This window comes from Botrytis porri (assembly GCF_014898465.1).
Source record: "Botrytis porri strain MUCL 3234 chromosome Unknown BPOR_007, whole genome shotgun sequence".
NCBI lineage: Eukaryota > Fungi > Ascomycota > Leotiomycetes > Helotiales > Sclerotiniaceae > Botrytis > Botrytis porri.
In genome coordinates this window covers 242,538-263,884 of record NW_024066081.1, presented here as the reverse complement: position 1 = coordinate 263,884, position 21,347 = coordinate 242,538, and the positions used below count along the sequence as shown (strand labels likewise).

The 21,347-nt window shown below is 38.8% G+C and overlaps 3 protein-coding genes across 3 annotated transcripts; 1 reads left to right on the top strand and 2 right to left on the bottom strand.

Annotated features, from left to right (window-relative positions):
* The first annotated feature begins 245 nt into the window (after nucleotides 1-245).
* Nucleotides 246-5,910, top strand: EAF01_005440 (uncharacterized protein). Its single transcript, XM_038913693.1, has 11 exons — nucleotides 246-776; nucleotides 830-964; nucleotides 1,016-1,045; nucleotides 1,101-1,165; nucleotides 1,221-1,659; nucleotides 1,710-2,639; nucleotides 2,692-3,183; nucleotides 3,234-3,656; nucleotides 3,706-3,910; nucleotides 3,960-4,416; nucleotides 4,470-5,910. Exons 1-11 carry the CDS (start codon nucleotides 627-629, stop codon nucleotides 5,407-5,409), a joined length of 4,266 nt encoding a protein of 1,421 aa, XP_038770142.1. The 5' UTR covers nucleotides 246-626; the 3' UTR covers nucleotides 5,410-5,910.
* Nucleotides 5,911-10,016: 4,106 nt separating this feature from the next.
* On the bottom strand, nucleotides 10,017-11,314 carry EAF01_005439 (uncharacterized protein; the record flags this gene model as incomplete). The annotated part of the gene is made up of 2 exons (XM_038913692.1): nucleotides 10,017-10,982; nucleotides 11,048-11,314. 2 exons carry the CDS (start codon nucleotides 11,312-11,314, stop codon nucleotides 10,017-10,019), a joined length of 1,233 nt encoding a protein of 410 aa, XP_038770141.1.
* A 7,684-nt stretch (nucleotides 11,315-18,998) lies between these two features.
* EAF01_005438 (uncharacterized protein) lies at nucleotides 18,999-20,597 on the bottom strand (the record flags this gene model as incomplete). Its single annotated transcript, XM_038913691.1, has 1 exon — nucleotides 18,999-20,597. The coding sequence occupies one exon, from the start codon at nucleotides 20,595-20,597 to the stop codon at nucleotides 18,999-19,001; it is 1,599 nt and encodes a 532-aa protein (XP_038770140.1).
* Between the last annotated feature and the right edge of the window lie 750 nt (nucleotides 20,598-21,347).

Below are 21,347 nucleotides of genomic sequence, written 5' to 3'. Positions count from 1 at the left end.
TCCATCTCTCTCTATCTCTATCTCTATCTCTATCTCTACCGCCGAATTGATGATTTACGACCATCAGCCTTATTAGGCACGCCATACTTTATTTAGATGCAGCTCGCCAGAGAGAGGGAGTGGTTGCGACTTCAACAGGATCCACCCATGTAGGCGCTTGTTTGCCAATTTTGTTTAATCTTGCCTTGCCCAATGTTTTAATCTCTCTCCTTCTGATAATGCTCCATAACTCATAACACCACGCTTCGTTTTTTTTTCTTTTGTAATGATTGGACAAACATTCATACACCATACTTCAACATTCAAGAATGTTTATTATCTTCAAGACACAAACATCAAATTCAAATTCAACATAATACCATACAAACAGTGAATTTCTTTATATCCACTCTCGCGTGCTATTTTCGCTGTGCAGTGAGGGCCAGGATCCACCAATATCGACAACCTTGAATATAGTCCTATAACCCCGCCAAATAATCGTCGTGAAACAGGAACCGGAATCTAGTCCACAAAACACGAAAAGCTGATGCTTCAATGAGATCCTCCATCTGCCAGAGAAATATACCTCTAGCAGCCCTCCTCTCCACCCTCTGAAACCTTCCACCCGGGGTCATCGCACACCGACCATGGTTTCTCGTCCACCCTCCTCAGCCGACCGGCAAAGCAATTCAAGATCGGCGGGCGTGAATGGGAGTGCGAAGGCAGATAGGACTCCAGGGACACCGCGGAGAGAAAGAAAGGAAAAGGCTGTGCAGGATCCAGGACTCAAAGACTACGTACACACCCGAGGTTTTCAATAGAGGAGATACACCTACTTATAAATGTTCAGCGTCTAGGAGAATGTCTCGGGAAGGGAGCATTTGGTTCGGTCTACAAGGCGTTCAATTGGGGCACAGGGGAAGCTGTGGCTGTGAAGCAGATCAAGCTGGGGGACCTCCCAAAGAGCGAGTTGCGGATGATTGAGGTAGATTGAAATGTTGAGATGGTTTGGACTACGTACTAATGCTACCTGCAGGCCGAAATAGATCTTCTCAAAAATCTGCATGTAGGTTTGCAATTGAGTTGGGAGAGGCAAAACTGTTTGAGCTGACATTTCTTAGCACGACAATATTGTCAAATATCTTGGTTTCGTTAAGTCTTCAGACTGCTTGAACATAATTCTGGAGTAAGACATCTCGTGTTCTTGTTGCTTTGCCACATTGTACTGACAATAGTCTAAGGTATTGCGAAAATGGTTCTCTACACTCGATATGCAAAAGTTATGGAAAATTTCCTGAAAACCTGGTTGGTGTTTACATGGGACAGATACTTTTAGGACTCCAATATCTACACGATCAGGGTGTGATTCACAGGGACATAAAGGGCGCGAACATTCTTACAACAAAAGATGGGAAGGTCAAGCTTGCGGATTTTGGTGTGTCTACTAGCACTCTTGCTGGAGCAGATAAGGAGGCACAAGTTGTTGGAACTCCGTACTGGATGGCTCCTGAGATCATTCAACTTTCTGGTGCAACTCCCGCATCTGATATCTGGAGTTTGGGTTGCACGGTAATTGAACTACTTGAGGGTAAGCCTCCGTATCACAAATTGGCTCCTATGCCAGCTTTGTTTGCTATTGTCAATGATGATCACCCCCCTTTGCCCGAGGGAGTTTCACCAGTGAGTCGACGTTAATATCCTCTTTGAAGCCAACACTAAATATTTCCTAGGCGGCTCGAGATTTTCTCATTCAGTGTTTCCAAAAAGACCCAAATCTAAGGGTTTCTGCACGAAAATTGTTGAAACATGCTTGGATTGTGGGCTCACGCAGAACTGATGCTCCTATTGCAAAGCCCCCAACGAATTTCAATGAAGCGGTCGAAGAGGTAAAGCAGTGGAATGAGGCTTTAAAATCTCCCACCAGTGCCGGGACATTTCGTACTTCTACGAGGTCGCAACAGCTTGGTAGCCCCTTACCAGCGCGTCGAGATCCTCCTCTGAGGAATATCCAGAATGAATCGCAAAGCAATAATATGATCACCCCTCCGAAGGGCCCCCTCTCTGTGGCGAAACCGAAAAGTTTGGCGAGTTCTTTTAGGTCTCCAGAAACTTCAGGTAAGCGAGTCTCACTAGGAAATTTCAAAAATTCCTTGTGGAAACTGACTGTTGAAGCGGACGATAATTGGGATGATGACTTCGCTTCTTCTATATCTCCAAGTGCGCTTCAACTTCCACATCTAAAGCCTCATGACAATTTCGGAGGTCTCCTTTCCGCTGATCGCCTCAAGTCTTTTGCATCATTCGAGTTCGCAAATGATGAATCCGATAATTGGGACAACAACTTTGAGGGTGATCTTGTGACAATCAAGGGCCCCAAAACCCATGTCGAAACGGATGGCCATGAATTGGAGACAATTCGACCATACAAAATCAAAGCTCCCACTAATATAGATCTTGAAGAGGACCTTTCTCCTAGAAGTTGTTCGAGAAAGCCATCTATCCCTTCTCGTCCGAGATCTCCTGTTAAGGCTCGGGCTGAGGGAAAATTTGCCTTGCCTTCTAGACCGGCAATAATGTATCGCGAGACTACTGTAGAAGACTATTCAGACCTATTCGTTGACAATGATAGTATTTTTGACAAAAGATTGGATATAATTAAAGTCAGTATCTCAAATAAGCTTTCCTGCGCATCACTAATATGTATGTTTCTAGGACGATGCTCTTTCTCCGAAACTCTTCCATCCATCTGACCTGACAAGCGTTCCGCGATCTGCTCAATCTCCTACTACAAATGGAGGTAGCAGTTTACGAAGAAAAACCACTCCCAATTCTCATGATAACCCATCCATACATCGTACAAATTCATCAGTTGAGATACAGAAATACGCGGAAAATGAGGATGATGAAGATTTCTCAGACATATTTGATCCACGTGGGGCTGTAGTTCCTAGGATTGAGACTGACAAAGGCTCAGGAGAAGCACTAATGATCAACTCAAAATTCTCACACAACTCCTGGCTTGGTGACGAGGATGATGAAGATGACCCATTTGCTTCATTGGAGCAAGGTTTCGATGAAATGGATTTACAAGCCAACATTGCCAGAGATAAACATGCTCGATTATGCGCATCAGTGGAAGGATTAGTGAGTTCACTAAAAGCAACACAAGCCGAGCATGTATTGTCTGAATTGTCTGAACAATTGGTATGTTTCTTTCTAACTATGGTGGATTTCCGTGTTAATGTGGAAATTAGCTTGATGTTTTGTACGAGTCCGAAGATGCAAAGGGCTTGATCATAAGTGCTCACGGAATGCTTCCAATTTTGGAAATACTGGAACCGTGTACCTTGAAAAGCCGTCAAAGTATGATATTGAGATTATTGAAGGTCGTCAACGCAATCATTTCGAATGACGTCGAAATTCAAGAAAATCTCTGCTTTGTCGGAGGAATTCCTATCATCACAAAGTTTGCTGCTAGGCAATACTCAAATGAGATACGTCTTGAGGCTGCTGCTTTCGTAAGACAAATGTACCAAACTTCTACTTTGACACTTCAAATGTTTGTCAGTGCTGGTGGACTGAATGTTCTTGTTGAATTTCTTGACGAGGACTATGATGATGCTAGGGATTTGGTTCTCATCGGTGTCAATGGCATTTGGAATGTTTTTGAGCTTCAGGTATGTCAGTATATATGATACTCAAGCTGATAAACTAACACCTCAACAGGGGCCAACTCCAAAGAATGATTTCTGTCGCATCTTCTCGAGAAGCAAGATCTTATCCCCATTGGCGCTCGTCTTAGATCGTGTGTTAGATGAAGATGATGAACTTTCTGAACTTATTGAAGGTCGAATTGTCAACATATTCTATCTTTTCTCTCAAGCGGAAAACTACGTCAAGGAGGTCGTGGCTGATCATGTAGTACTCAAACGTAGGTGTTCTTGCAAGTTTGCATTACGATTGTTCTAACAGCATTTTAGGGGTTCTCAAAGATCTGAGACGAATGACACCAGCGCATCAAATCACTATGCTCAAGTTCATCAAGAATCTATCCATGTTATCAACAACTCTCGAATCTTTGCATGCCGCAAATGCAATCGAACTTCTAATCGATCTACTAAGCTCAAGTATGAAGCGCACGCCTGATCACTTCCGCGAGATTTCTAATCAAGTTCTGAATACTATGTATAACTTATGTCGACTCAGTAAGGAGCGACAGGAGGATGCAGCCTTCAACGGTATAATACCATTACTTCAACGAATTATGAAGACAAAACGACCCCCGAAGGAGTTTGCGCTCCCAATCTTATGTGATATGGCACATTCGGGGAAAGTTGGACGTAAATACCTTTGGCAGAATAAGGGATTACAATTTTATGTTTCATTATTAGAAGATCAATATTGGCAGGTCACCGCTTTGGACGCTATATTCATTTGGTATGTTTGTCATCCCGTAGATAACAAATTCGCATACTAATCGTGTTATACAGGCTCCAAGAAGAGACTGCCAGAGTCGAAAAGGCTCTACTAGAAGGTAATTTTACTGCAATGATAGTGCAATGTTTTACTGTATCCAAAGCGAATGCCTTCGACTATAATTTATTGGAGCCTTTACAAAAGCTCCTACGATTAAGTTCGCCTATAGCTGGCTCTCTTACCCGGACCGATCTATTCACTGGTATCTTGCAGAAACTTAACCACAAAAAGGCTGTTGTGCGATTAAATTTGCTACGCATTGTTCGAAGCATATGTGATGCTAGTGGTGATGAAGCAGAAAGCATCAGGCATCACTCCTTATTTGAAGTGATACAACATCTCGCTGAGAATGATAGCGCTGTGCTGGTAAGGAATATGGCAAGTGAGCTAGTCAAGTTCAATTTAGACAAAGCCTCAGAAAGTGGAAGTGGTTCAAGGTCTCGATTAGCCCCTAGACGTGGAAGTTCCTTCACGGCACCTTCTCTTCAACATAGCGCGTCGACCCCTTTGACGCCTGCCCAGGCTAGTCGAATGTCGCAAACATCAGCATTCATTGATGGTAGTGTTACACCTTATAGGCGCTCGGGTATCACATCGACGGCGTCTAGTAGTACCGAATCTGTGCATTATCGGCCTAGAACTACAGAGGGCACAACATCCATTATGCGAAAAGCGAGCGGTGACTTAACAAATGGGACACCGGTTAACAAAAGCCGATTACCTCGAACAGCACTCCTTCGTGCATCAAGATCATCAATAGCGGCACCGCAGCTTAGGGATGACCCATCACATCTTAGAAGGGAAAATAGGGAGAATGGAGTTAGGCCACGAGAAAGAGAACGTGAACGAGAGCCGATCAGACCTACGTCTTCGAATGCGGTTAGTGGGTCAGAGCATAAGTTGAATAGAAGGAGAACGACGAGACCGCCTAGTGGTGATATCAAATGGTCATAATATCATTTTGATTGTAAGGTCTGAAAGCAGATGGGATGAGGGGTTCTTGAACTGGGAAGAAATTGACCTGGTAGGATGGATAAATAGATTCATGAATGTATTAATGAATGAATACTCTCATGGATAGAATGGATAGGTAACGGAATTAATTGCATTTTCTTCGGAGTACATAAAGGATCGTGTAGACCATGAGGGGATCTGTTGGTTCAAAGGTCTACTGTTTTATGGAAACTAAACATGTCTGTTTGCATTTTTGCGAGGAGTTTATGGGGATATCTGGGGAAAGGGTAAATGCGGAGGTGGATATTGATATGATTGGTATTGATATATCTGTGGTTGGGAAGTCAGATTATCTTTTTAGTAGGCTAGGATTGAGATGAGATGACATGAGTTAGATGAGATGACATGCATAGGGGTGATTCCCGAGATGAATAGGAATATATGAATGAACACAAGGATTATTTCTTGTATGGATTGATTAGTTTGATGATTTGTTGATTGGATTTGTGAGATAGGGCGATTGACTGTTCGTACATCGGCTACGAGATACTAGCGGTTGTGGGTGTGTTTTCAAATTAGCTGAATTCATGGCTAGTGCCTTAAAAAGTACTTCACGGAAGGCTAGCTGCAACTGAGAGGTGATATACAGCAGGAGTATTGTTAGATTGTCAGACTAGAAAGAAGCTGAAAAGCCGCTAGCCTTACTGGTTGAAGAAGCAAGTGCATCTACAAACTAGCGGTTAGAGGTTCAGATCAGATTTTAATAGCTTGGCAGCTGGGCCACCCACGATAGATGAGATTCTAGGAAGCAGTGGGTGCGGTCTCGAAATCATCGTGTGAATATATGGGGTGAGATATTGAGTATGAGAGATTAGATGAGTTCTTGGGAATATGAGAATGATAATCTTCTGACATCTGTAATGTTTTACTTGTTTTATTCATGTTCTGGAACTTGGGAATTGTTGGTAGTAGGGTATCTTTGTTACTGAGATGCTGAATCCAGAGGAACGAGCGGTTATGAACGCTGGCAACTTAATTCACTGAGTCGTGTGGATCTCCCGTGTTTTGGAGTGAGGAGTCGATTAGCTTGGAAGATTGGTTTTCCTTGTTGGTAATGGGCAGCCGGACAGTTTGTTGATGAGGGCTGTGAAACTTTAGTTGTAGTTTTTAGAGATCCTATGGAATAGTTCCCTTCTCAATACTTGACACTATTGATATTCACAGTCCATATGTGTTGGTTTGAGAAGGATACGAATGACGTGGCACCTACGATCTGTAGGTCCTAAATGCGAATATTGTATGCTATCCAAAGGGCTACCCATGTACAGGGAATAGTAGACCTTATACAAGGTCTGCTAGAAAGAGCTAGTCTCTTGCGTATTCGCTTAGGGCTATAGTTTATTAGCTAATGAATTGAAGTCATTCGCTATGTTTATACAATATGCCACGAAGGCTGAGCATGAAATCTGTGAAGCCGCGAGTAATCGACCAGTCTAGACGTTCCAGTTTGAGGATCACGAAATAGGTCACGCTAGTCTCTAGATGTGCTTGGTGTCGATGCGCTGGTGAACGAAGAAATCTGGGTTGAAATAGCAGATTTGTTTAGATGTGGTTTTTCAACAGAGGATTGTAAATGGATGATTGATTGGTGTTGCTTCTTTGTATGATGTGATGTGATGTGATGTGAGCTCTCCATGAGTTGATTGATAGGGATATGATTGATTATTGCAAGAACCGTGTTGAAAAGTGAGGATCGGTCTTCATTCTTGAGACTGTGTTTGATAGAAATTTGGATGGGAATCATGAGATTGATTTTGAGATTTGGAGTCAGTCTCTCGATGTGCGGGTTGCGGAATTGAGAGGGATTCGAATGTTGATGACGCGGACGCTGACTCTCTTGTCCAATAGAGATTATTGGTATGTTGATTAATGCATTCGGTGTCAATATATAAATTACAGAATTTGCTTCAATAGTCGATGTGGTATCTATCTTTAATTTAACTCAGTTCCCGGTGCATCGGATGTTGATTCAGTGTAGTCTCAATGACTACTCCGTTAATATCTTCTCGAGGAAGTCCAGATTCAAGTAGTGGTAGTTCAGCGGCTTCATATATGGAAATATACTTGATTGAAAATAAGCAGGGAAAGAAAGGCTTGATCAAGTATAATGCTGCTTTGGTACATGCGGCTTTGGAAACGATTCGACACAGCTTTGATAGGGATGTTAAAACTAGTGGTTATCCAAGCTATTAGGATAAAATCTAGGTACATTCGGAGCAGCTAAAGACTGTGAGAGCCTTCATCATCGAAGATTTTAAGGAACTTTGCTACTCCCATCAGACAGTTCCACCAGGGAGAAAGTTCCCGCTGGAAAACTCACGCTTGATAAGTATCGAGAAGAAATCCTAAGAGTCGGGGAAATCTTGAAGAAGTAGGTTTTGTCGAGAAATAGGAGAGGAGTTTGCATGTGGTCCCACGGTTAGAGATTATGATACTAGAGCTATGTGGGCTGGAAAGTTGAGTGACAAGATTGTTGCGGAATTTGCTGGTTATTTATCAATGAAGCTTGAAAAACTTGGTAGAATTTGTTGGTCTTCGATGGGTAGGTTGTCTCACACGTCGGGAAAGTTAACCCCATCTCTCTCTATCTTAAACGGTGACGGTAAAGGCCGGAGCCTCGTTAATGACTTTAATTTCACCACGTCAGATGCACAGCTGCTGTGACAGTACTTTGGGATTTTTTTTCGGCAGTTATTCGCGCTCGAATTTCTATAGAATAAGTTGAGTCCCTATAGATTTTTGAAGTGGGTGCTGGTACGGGGTACTATTAAGTATCTTATATCTTTCCTTCAAGCTGGTGGAGTCTCTTTTATATACAATTTTATGGATCTCTCGAAATACTTAGTCGTGCGCGGTATGAAAACAATTTTTTAGGGATATTGAAGATATGAAGTTTATGAAACTCAACATCGAGGAGACTCCTCCAGAGGAGCTACAGGGACGCTATCATATTGTAGCGTCAACCAATTGCGTACATGCGACAGAACCTAATGTATAGTCTAAGCATTATCCATTAGCTGTTGTGTCCTAATATTGGTTGCGTGGTGTTACTTAAAGGAGTCCAGAAATTAGTTTGGTTAGATTTAGCATGGGGCCTACTAGACGAATGGTGAATATTTGATAATATCCATCGCCACGCAATGCAAAGTCCTTAGACTCAAAAACACAATCTGCAAGCAGCTGGATTTTCCCACGCTGGCTGGTCCGATGGAAAAACTCGCGAGTCTCGAAGCTTTCGAGTTATTTGCGGTATGCTTGGCGATATCACTCAGAGGATTCTTGTTCTGTGAAAAAGACCTCTTTGCTTTTGTACTGTGTGATTTTGGCTTCAGACTCGAGAATCGAAACTCGTTCCTTGTACTGGGGGGATTGGATCCGGGGCTGTGTTTAGAGGGATTTAGTCAATACTGGTGGATGGAAAGAACGTTTCTTTCTTTGCGCTTGATGCTCCATTCACAAAGACTAAGCCCACAGATGAAGAGCTGGAGAAAATCCGCATTCATATTCACCAGAAGCTTGGTTTCCCCATATCGGCAGTGTGAGAACCACCGAAATCACCCCTCTGGGTAGTACTCCGGCCCATTTTTGCTCTCAAATTCTGTACGCCTTGTGAATATCTATAAGTCACTATTGATACCACATTCTAATACATTTTCCTCGCATTATATACCAGACCTAAAAAATAGCTCAGTAGTTACAACATACTCCCGTCTATCCTAAATTTCCAAATTAAACCCATTCCTGGACATATTTCCCTCGAAATTTCGGACTTGGTGTCTCGAAGACTTCATTTCCTGATGTCTCATCGTTTACCGAGCCCAATGTTTTATTTTGAATCACTGGACTGGTACTGCATGATCATATATTGCGAACTGAAATTTCAGATGTGATGTGTTTCCCTACTCGTATCTGACTTATATGTAATTAGCATATTCAACAATTGAAGGGCTTTTGGCTTTGAATGTGCGTGCTTCAGTAGAGGCTACCTGCTCGTTAACCGAGAGGAGATCTCTGGGTCTCGGATGCATGCCGGATTTCGAATTTGTAGTTCCGATGTTGTGGTATATGATTACATTCTTTTGGATAAATCTCTCTTCTGCAAGTGCCGACTCTTGGCTCTAGATTTTTCAGACAATTCATAATTGAATCAACGGATGCTCTTTCTCAATTATCCTCAATTAGAGATCGTATCGTTCGCTTTGCCATCAAAAAAGCTCCCCAGCACATATTTATTTTATTTTGCAACGGTTACTAATTATTCTGCATTAGTAGAGAATACAGTCATAGCTCTTAAGATTACTTTTTCGCCTGCTGAGATAGTAAGCCTACGCAAGGCAAAATGAAGTATTTGGTACACGCTACAAAGCTAGAAGAATTCGGATATATCAAGGAATAGCACGTAGAATGTAGTACAATGTGGGTATGGTATATGAGTGACTCTGGTGCTCGTTGATCTGCTTTATATAAATATGTTCTCCCATCTATTTTCTCACCATGGCCGTGGATTTTTTCCCCCTCTGTTCGTTTCTAGTCTAAGCCCGATTCAACTAAAATGGCGTCCTATGTTTCTTTGCCCACTCGTTTTCGGCATCGTCCAAGTCCATATCAGCTATTTGCATTAGTGTTGGTGGTGGGTTTGGATCCTTCATCTTCTTAACCCTAGTTTCTCTCCCTGATTCACTTTTACCTACGCTTTTGTTGTGGCTACTGCTTCCTATTTTTACTGCTACTCCTTTCTTTGTATGAGAGGAAGCATGGGTACTCTCTCCCCTTTGATGCAGAACTGCGGGCTTTTTGAGGCTTCTATCAGGACTCCTACTGCGACGACGTTCATGCGCCTTTGCGGTTCTGCCTCCCTCGCCTGCATTGGAATTGTCGCCCACTGGATTAGTATTCGTCGTCATCTTCTTGGTAGGCTTAGTAGGTTCTCGAGTTTTGCCTGTCCTTGTGGTGCTTGGTCTAGAGCGCGGTTTGAAAGGTGGGGAATCATTATCTTCGTCCGACGAAAACGATTTCTCCGTTGGAGGATTCCTGATTGGCTTTTTCCCCTGCGCTGCTCTATCTCTTTCTTCCCTCGCCTTTTTCGCCCTGTCACCTGCTGCAGACTTCCAATCCGTATCTTCGCCTTCAGAGACGAATAGTGACTCCTCCTCGGAAGGTATCTTAAAATTTAGCTTACTTTTGCCATCGGTGATCGTCGGGTTGGACGAATTTGGAAGAGGGTCAGAGGCGGGCTTACTATCGCTAGCTTTATTCGACGCCTTCCACTGGGCTATTTCTTCTTTTGATGGGAAAGTATTGCCAAAAAGCTTTTTCTTCTCTTTAGGGTTTTTCGGCGCGTCCGTATTGGTCCCTGACTGATTAGATGGAGCTGGAAGAGAAGATGGTAGACGTTTTTCCTTTGATTGTTCAGGCGGACCTGAGAGAGAAGATGGCAGAGGTTTGCCTTTAATATCAAAAACCCAGCCTTTCGACGCCCAGACATTCATCATATGATTCATTTTGTTCTTAGGCTGTATACCAAAACATTAGTATGCAAGTGTACCGTGATCCTTTCTAAATTCTAGCTGATACTTACTTGGTGTCTTTCAAAAAAGTATTTTCTGTAATTTTCCCTTTCATGCATTAAATGCTCGGATTTGGTACCGACTTTGATCAAACATTTGAATCTCTCGCCAGGTTCCGGTGTAACATGATCAGCTATTCCAAGTTTAACCTCCGACTCTTTGAATGCTATGAGTCGTCTTATGTCTTTGCCCTTGTCTTTTTCGACAGGAAAGTAAATAAAGTAATTGCTGGAACTTTCTAAGATCGTTAATTGCAGAAAACCATGAGGGGTTGACATTGTGATTGTATGGATGTATAATAGTCGATGTTTGGTATGGAATAACAGTTCTTAGACAGTAGAGATGAAGTGTCTTTCTATCTAGCGAAGTGGATTGGAATGTGAGATATACACTCCATCTTAGTATCTCTCATCACAATATTTATACCACGAACCAACAAACCAAGTGACTGCCTTGAGCTACAGGGTATCAATTTTTTGAAACTCAAGGCATATCCATGTGAGGAGACCAAGTAAATGGACAGTGAAAATTCAGAATAAAACCCTCGTGGCGAATGCTTTGAAATCGGTCTCTATCGACCCCACAGCCTGGTGGTGTACATGTCGCCTGATACCGGTGACCTCGGGAATTGATGCTATGATTAGCAGGATCTTCAAGAGTATAGACATATTCAACAATAAAGCATGCCGAATATCCAAAGTCGCTTAAAATATCGAGACCCTTAAGTTCCAATGTAATCTTTTCAATATAGACTGTAGTCCAAATTACTAGAACCCCTGATTTATTGTCCTTGTTGGAAACACAAGCTTGCGAAAACGACACTTGACGACCGGTATGATTGCCTTGTATCATTTTTTGTTCTCAAACGTTTACGCGTACCTTATACGGTCTTCTACACCAACCTTGGATCAATGTCATATAATTCGGTGTCATCATGATTCGAAAACATTCTCCGGCCATTGATTGTTGGCCTTCGTGCGCCCTACCTAAAGAAATCTAGTTTACCTGTAGGGTCTGGCCTGGCCAGCAATACTACTAACAAGGTCAGTTTTTGGTACGCATCAAAAGATCTAAGCGCCAGTCGTTGTTTCAATTATTGGCCAATCGAATGATAGGCTTTCGTGTATAGGCCGCTATTTGCCTAATATGCTACATTTTACCTGTGTATCGAGGCCAGTAAGTTCGAAATCCCAGCTTTTATTCTGGTGCACACCATAAATTTCCGAATGCGCTTTGTATTCCAAGAAGCCGACAAGATGAATTATCAAATTGCTCTTTTTAGCGTACCCGACCAGAAGATTTCGCAGAGCTTTCACTCTACTTTTGAAACAACTCTCTGACTTGGGATAGTATAGCGATGATTACACTGAGGGGATAACCCTAAGATGTATAAGCAAAGACATTGACAGCGTCGACCATGCCAGCAAATAACCGAGAATAATAACTAGATACATAATAACATTTACTACATATTATCACTTCATCATAACAAGAGCGACGATAGCGACCCAGTGATATCTATTTAGAAGTACTCCCATTAGACATATCGCTGAATATATTATTTTTCATTACACATAATATTCATATCATATAGTCGTAGTATCAACCATAGTCATAACACCGTCCAGTATACTAGGTACATCAAAGTACTAGAATCTTTATGTTTTTGTTTCGAAATCTATGTAGTTATATTAAGACTTATGAATTTGAATCTGTAATAAATTCCCCTCATCCACTAAAAATACTATCTGTTTCACTCTTATACCCCTTGGATCTAACACAGATCTTACTCTATTACAAGAGAGAGGCTAGATTCTGTAATAAATATATAGATTTTCTGATTCTATATAGACTGAATCCTTACTTTTAAGATAGCTTCTAAGGTCAATAGAACAGAGTCTACAATACAAGTCTTGAAAGTAAAATAGCTTCGATTTCTGAGATATAAGAGTAATTGATTAAACTTTACAAAATTCAGAGGATAAGAATTATCTACCATTAATCCACTAGATCAGAACATTAGCATCACTTCTCAGACCTACGCCTTCTAATTCAGATACCGCTGAATCAACTTGGCGACAACTTTGAATCCATCGGATTAAAAAGCTTCCGTTTCAAGACATCCTTCAAGTAGTGTATAATTAACACTCGAATAAAACCCAGGAATTACTCAGAATGTAACATCCTCTCTTTAGATTATATCATGGATCTGATCAACCATAAACAGTTCTCCCAAGAAGAACTCCTTTTTCAACATCCTCAAATCTGCTCTATATACCTACCTTCCTTCCAATCTATCCTCAAATCTCTACCAACAGAAACTATAAACGCATCCTCACACTAGACTATAAGATTCATATTCCGCATTTCATATTTTCCATTTCCCATTCCCACCATGAAAACTGTAATCATATCACCGATCCATCACCGATCCATCCACCATACTTCTATTGGAATAGAAAAGAATGCAAAGAAAGTTAATCTTCCAGTACATACTCAAACAAGATCTATCCTATAGACTTTGAATACAGACTCTCCTCACTAGAGATTTACATTCTATACGATAATCATCTAAACAAGGATAATATTCTACTCGAATAGCTAGCAAGCTTTCGCACTAGTAGTTAGATCTAGATTCCCTATAGTAGTAGATTCCATACCTAACAAAGCATCCACTTCATTATTACAAAGGAATATTCAATATATTAATACTATATGAAATAAATTATTTCTATCCTATTAATTTAATTAAACTTTTTATCATATATAACAAAACTTATTCTAATCAATAAAGTCTTAATGAATCTCTTAAATTTTAAGAATTAATTAAAAACTTATATAGCCTGAAACAATAATTATTTAATAAATAAAAAGTTTCTAAATTTTACCTATTTTTTAATCTCTCTTCTTTCTTTTCTTTTAAAGAAATCTTATATTAAACTGTTATATAAAACTATAAAAATTATATCTATCTTTTATATTTCAAATAAACAAAATAATTTACGAATATAATACTATAAAGCTATTAATAATTATTAATAATATAATATATATAATATAAAGATTTTCAAAATAAATTCAAATTCGTATTTAAATTTGATTTTATATATATATTAAAAACACGAAAAAACTAAGGAAAGATTTTCTTAGAAAAACCTATTAATCTTTATTACATTCAAATTAGAATATCATTCTCTACTCTTTCTCAAAATCGTCGAATTAATATCTATCCAGATTAAGAAGATATTATTATTGATATTAGGAAAAAGAATTTATTATATTTATATCAGAACTATTAATATCAATATTATCAACAATAGGCTTATTATATTAAATATAATTAATGAAAAAGATTAAATTATAAATTCCTATAATAATCCAGGCTTTTTTAATACTTGAAGGTTTTATAAAGGGATTTTAACTATAAAAAAAGAAGGTTTTTAAGTATAGGAAAATAAAAAATGAAATCTCTTCAAAAGGTTTTACTTTTTTCAAGAAATATTTTATAAAAAATATATTAATATAGTATTTGATATTCTATTAATATATTTATAATTACTTTATATAGTAAAAAGAAAAGCTAGATCTTTTGAAAAACATTTATAATATATAAATTTAAATATATAACACTTTATATTAATATATAATATTATTATGAAATATTAATTTTAATACCATTTTATATAGTAGATAATATATTATCAATTATAATTAAAAAAATAATAATCTTTTAATATAGAATGTATATTATTAAAGCAATAACATCTCAATATTATTACACCTACTATTTCAATCTTATTTAATTATCTAATCCTATAATATAGTCTTGTCCTCTGTATTGATAAAATGGTTCGACAGGCCCTAATATATTGTATTCTATATCAATAGGATAATCCAGGAGGAGGAAAGAAAATAGAAGATATTAGGCTTTAAAAAGAAATTATATACTATCAATATACTATAAGAGAAGATGGATATAAGGCTTATAAATAATAGGTTAAGAATTATAACAAGATTCCCGGAGGATTTGAAGTATTAGAGGGCGAAGATAACCCTCCGAAAGAAATACAATATTATAACTAACTACAACTTTTATAATATTTTAGAAAAAGTTGAATAAAAAGAAAAGGATTATTATAATAGAGTAAAAAGTACAGGATTTCTATAAATATATTAAAGGATTTAATAAAAAAAATGTTTTTAAATAACGTAACGTATGGGGAACTCGGACATATGGGGAACTCGGACACTTTTAGCCCATCACCAACTTGAAACCGCAATAACTTTTATTATGCATACCCAATCACCTTCTACATCTGCTCAAATTGAAGAGAAGCTTCAAAAGGCTATAATTTCACTTCAATTGAAAGAATTTAAATCAATTAGAAAGGCTGCAGAGCATTTTGAAGTCCCTAAGTCTACCCTAGCTGATAGGCTGGCTGGGAAGAAAACACGTTCCCAAACCCACGAAATGGCTCAAATTCTTTCAAACGCAGAAGAAAATACTCTTGTACAATGGATTTCACAACTTACCATCACTGGATTCCCTGCTACACCTATGTTGGTGAAGGAAATGGCCGACGAAATTCGTCTTCGACGCGTTCGGGTCGCGTCATCTCGAAATCCTACCTCGACAGAAATTCCACCTATAGGCCACGAATGGATCTATAGATTCCAAAAACGACATCCAGAACTTAAAACATGCTATTCACGTCAATTAGAGTCTAATCGGGCTAAAGAAGCAACTCCGGAGAATATTCAGGCTTGGTTGACGCGTTTCGCACGCGTCTCATTGAGCGAAAGTATGAATTAGATGATATGTATAATATGGATGAAACCGGATTTGGAGTTGGAAGTACTCAAAGTACGCGCATTATAGTCGATTCTACTCAGAAATCGAATTGGAAAGTTACAGCTGGCAAGCAAGAATGGATAACTGCATTTGAATGTGTCAATGCAGCTGGAAATGCTCTATCACCTATGGTCATTTTCAAGGCTCAGAATACGAATTCTGCATGGATTCCAAAGGACACACCTCAAAGCTGGCAGTTCTCTACTAGTACAAATGGATGGACCTCAAATAGCCATGGATTAGAATGGTTAAAAAGGGTTTTCGAACCAGAATCCAAGAAAGTGTCAGGTGACCGACCTCGACTTTTGATCATGGATGGCCATTCAAGCCATATTACAGGTAGCTTTATTGCTTTCTGTATAGATAATGATATTGATTTACTTATATTACCTCCTCATTGCTCTCACTTGCTTCAGCCACTTGATATTGCGGTGTATGGGCCAATGAAACGATATCATGCTTTAGAGGTCGATCGATATTCTCGAGCTGGTGTAAAGCGAATCCAAAGAGCTGAATGGGTAGAACTCTTTCAAAATATTAGAAAAAAAGCATTGAATTCTTCTAATATTAAAGCTGGCTGGAGAGGAGCTGGTTTAGTACCTTTTGCCCCACGAAAAGTACTCGATTCATTACCATTTAACTCCTCCCAGCAACCTTCTACTCCACAAATGAGAACCCCCAATCAAGACCTAGACTTGTCTATATTCAGGAGTTCTCCTTCAGATGGAACAGAACTAAGGCAAGCAAATCAGATCTTTAATACAGCTCTAGCAAGCAGTGGTTCTCCTGCATCGCCAACTCGTCGATATGCCAAGAGAATGACTAGGCTTGTAGAATCTCAAAATGCTGAGATAGCCCTACTTCGGAAACAGCTCTCTGATGCTCAGGAGGTAATTGAGACTCGAAAGAAAAGAACTAAAGGCAAAAGAGTCAAATTACAAGGTCAATTTGTCTTTAGTACTAAGGAAGTATTGAAAATGGTACGTGAGGCGGAGGAAAAACCGAAGGAGAAAAAGCCACGAGGACGGCCACGCAAACGCCCAATTGAAGAATCAGAAGAAGAGATTGAAGAAGAAGAGCTAGAGAATAGTTCAAGTGATTCGGAATTGGAATTGGAGGATTGTGTGGCTCGTAGAACAAGATCGCGTGTAGAATAATTGAAAAAGTGTCCGAGTTCCCCATACGTTACGTTATTTTTTTAAGATTTTTATTAAATATAAAATCTATATAAAAAGTTAATATAAATTCAAAATATTAAAATATATTAATAAAATAAGTGAAAGTCAAAAACTTTTCTTTTAATATTAATTTGATCTTATATATAATAATATTCTTATATTTTAAAATCATAAAGAAATCAGTTTTAGATTTTTGAATATTCAATAAAAATATATTTAGAATTTTCATTGATTTTAATGATTTTGAATGTTTATTTTTTGTAATTAAAAATAGAATAAAATGACTATTTTTGATATGATTTTTGAAATTGATGAACAGCTGTGTGTGGTGATTGTGGCTGTTCACCTGTTCATTTGTTTATTCATTTTCATAGTCAGCCATTACCAACCCATCCATTCATTTTTATTCATTTTAATACACTTTCTTTCCATCTACCTATTCATACATAGAAATACTCTAAGAGTACTCTCCTCCAGATGTCAAGACTCGAGATACAAGATCTCAAAATCTCAAAATCTCAACCCTCAACCCTCAAGATCTTGTGACTATAAAAACACACGCTCGAAACCTCTCCCCATCATTTCTCCTCACTCCATCCATCTTTTTACATCTTCCAATTATTCAACTATTTATTCATATATATGAATACTCTAAGAGTAATCTCCCTCAGATCTCGAAACTTGAGATACAAGATCTCAAGACATCTCAAATCTCAACTTTTTCAATTCAAGATTTTGGCTTGAAACCTTTTCCATCATTTCTTTTTATTTAATTTATTGCTTCATATTTTTTCTTCTTCTACCTATTGATATAATATATAAATAATCTAAAAGTAATCTTTTTCATATTTTAAAACTTAAGATATAAAATCTTATGATCAAAAGCTTATGCTTGAAATGCCTCCCTATTACTTCATTTTTTCTCCTCTCCCTCGCCTTCCCCTAGTCTATTCACATCACAGCACTTCATTCATATCACGTCGTATATCCTTTCTTTCGAATTTACTTAGTATCTACAGTATCATCGCCTGCTCGCTATATTTGTATTTTATTCAATTTCCTCTTCTGCATCACTTCCGAATCATTTCTCGTTGACTCTTTTTTATTCTTATATATCTTTCCCCTCTCTCCTTATTAATCCCTTCGCTTATCACTTCATCCATCCTCTCCTCTGATTGGGGTTTCAATATTTTTTATCTCCTTTCTTTCGTATTTAGTATCTATCCATGTTTCTCCTTTTGACTACTTTTATCTTTTATCTAATTTCCTCTTCTAAAGACCTTTTAACACTTTTTCTCTCCATTCTATTCTCTCCTTTAACCTTTTATCTACTTCCTCACTTCGTGAACGCTTCCCCTTCCCCTTCAATTTCCATTTCAATTCTAATTCTAATTCACATTATCCTCGCCATTTCTCTACTAAACAACTACTCCTCTCCTTAATTTCCCTCCCACTCCCTCCTTAAACTTCCTCTCATTCTTTATTAATCCACATCATTTCGTATATCCATCTTTCCTAATCACTTTATCTATCTTCTCTTTCGGGATTATTCCAAATCACTTCATCCGTCTCCGTTTAATACATTATCTATTCTAGCCCCTCCTCCTCACTACATTTGTATTCTATCTTAATTCCCCTTTCTCGCTTCCTTTCTTATGACTCCTTATCCATCCTTCATCTTTTTCTACCCCCTTCTTTCCCTTTCTTGGAAGTCACACCTCTATTACTTCTCCTTCCAAATCGTTTCCCTCAAATCACTTCATCCATTCACCTCCTCCGATCAACTTCTCCCTACCAAATTATTCCTTCTCTTTCCTTCATGTATCCACCCCCTCTAATATAAGTCAACTACCCCACTTTCCGACCACCCCCTGTTTCCGACCACCTAAAAAATTCATATTATCTACACTTAAAACTTTAATAACTCAATAACTATTGAACTTCAATGAAATCGCCTGTAGAATCACTTTCTATAGCACTAGAGCTATCATCTACCTCATCTTCACGATCTCCAGCTTCAATTTGTGTACGCCTTATAGCTCTAATCCCTGCGAACTTCGAATTTGGAGATACCACAACCTTTCGCCTTTTTCTAGGTAATGCTTCATCTAATTGATATTCTAGCTTTCTAATCTTATTCTCTGCCTCTAAGAGTTCATAATCCTTAGCATCGAATCCTTTTATAATCTTGCGAAATAGTAATCTTCGTGTTGGCAAATCGATCTCCTTCTCTTGAATCATTATATCTCTATATTTTCTGATATCGGCTCCTTTTTGAGGGGTTTTCCATTGAATAAACGATGAATATATATTCCATTGAAGAATAGGATCATCATCAGATTCAGGATTAAGTGATAAAACCTCTCTATTGCTATTTTCAAGCAAAAGTCGACTCATAAGAGGTTTAGCCATATTTTTGGGCCAAAGACCACTAGCTTGCCACCCAGACTTGATATTTTGAATAGTTAAACCTTCTATTCTAGCCTTCTGATAGCAAGAAAGGAAATTGCGCTTTCCAATTGGTGAGGAATCGGATAATAGACTTAATTTATTAAGTTCGATTCGATATGCACTTTTTAGGGGTGAGAACACAGATAAATCGAGTGGTTGTAGTACGTGTGACGTATGTGGTGGGAGAAGTAAGAGATATACGTTGTTATTAAAGCATTCTAACATAAATGCTGTAGTTTCATGGCTTCCGTGTCCGTCCAAAATGAGGAGTCTTGAATTTTCCGGCTGAATAGGGGTAGTTTGAGGGATATAGATCTTTTTCAGCCATTCTAAAGCTGTAGCATCTGTAGTCCATCCATTTTCTGTAGCGGTAAAGTTCCAACCCTTGAATAGAGTCAAATCTGTTGGAAACCATTGTTGTTGAACTGATTTTCCCTTATATATTACAAGGGGAGTAATGCTTTTTCCATTGGCTGAAATGCATTCTATAAAAGAGGTCCAAATTCGAGATCCAGGTTGCTTTTTTTGAATAAATCTTCGATCAGTGCTTCCTACTACTAGTCCATTAAGACCCTGACCCTCCATTATACCTGCTTCATCCATATTCCATCTGTTGGCCGGCTTAATAGCCTTGATTTCAGGGATTGCGAGGTTCCGGAACCACTTCTTAATAATATCAGATGTAGCACCTGAAACTCGTGCAGAATCGATTTGATGTTGCTTCTTAGTTCCAATATTAGGATGCCTTCGAAAAAAGCTATGTATCCATTTCTTTCCAAGTGAGGGATCCTCCCCTCGTACAATAAGGAGGTGCTCTGCCATCTCTCTGATTTGACGATGTGTAGGGCTAGTACCAAGAGCTTCCTGTACTAATATCCATTCTGCTAGTCGATTCTCCTGAATTGGAGATAACTTTTGAAGTATTTGGGCGCCTTTTTGATGCGAAACTCCACCATATATTCGATCGTGAAGTGTGGTACGTGGAACACCATAATCCAAGCTAGCTCTTCGTATGCTTGCTCCATTTGTAATCGCTCTAAGAGCCTCTGCGATATCTTCTTCGGTATATCTATTCTTCATATCACAATTATAATAATATCAAAATTTCAAATCAATTGATTAAAGCATTGTTGAGTTATTCAAAGTATAAATTTTATAATTACTCAAAGCGGTGTGGTTTTTGAGGTGGTCGAAAAGAGGGGGTGGTCGGAAAGTGGGGTAGTTGACTTATTATCCATCCAGAATCACCCTCGCCTTTTCTTTACTAACACTTCTCTTCCTTATTTTTCTTGACTATGCATCTTCCTACTTCTCGCTTCATTTATGCCTCTATCTATATCTATCTCATTCTTTCGTTTCATTTCTTCTAACTTCTCTTTAATTCTATTTTCAAATTGTTTCTGAATCATTTCTCCTTCCCAAATCATTTATTCTCCCCCTTCATTTCTCCTACCACTTCACTTACTCTTCCCTCTCTTAACTACTTCTCTCATCACTTCGTCTACCCCCTCCAATTCATTTTCTATCCACACTTCTCCTCATTTCTCCTCTTCAATTCAACGCTTCTTCTCCTCGCTTCAAACATCCGCCCCCTTCTCCTTTTTGAAAATTTCCTTTTATATCTTCCCTCTTTACTACCTACTACTCCTTTTTACTTCTTCTACTCACTTCCTTCGTCTTTCTCCCCATCATTTCTCCCAATCAACTTCCCCTCCTCACTTGCCCCCTCTTTCGCTGCTCCTCCGTATTCACTTCTACTTCTCCTTCTCGCTTCCGCTTCCCCTCTATCCATCGCCCGCTCTTAATCCATTGCCCATGCTTATTTCCCCT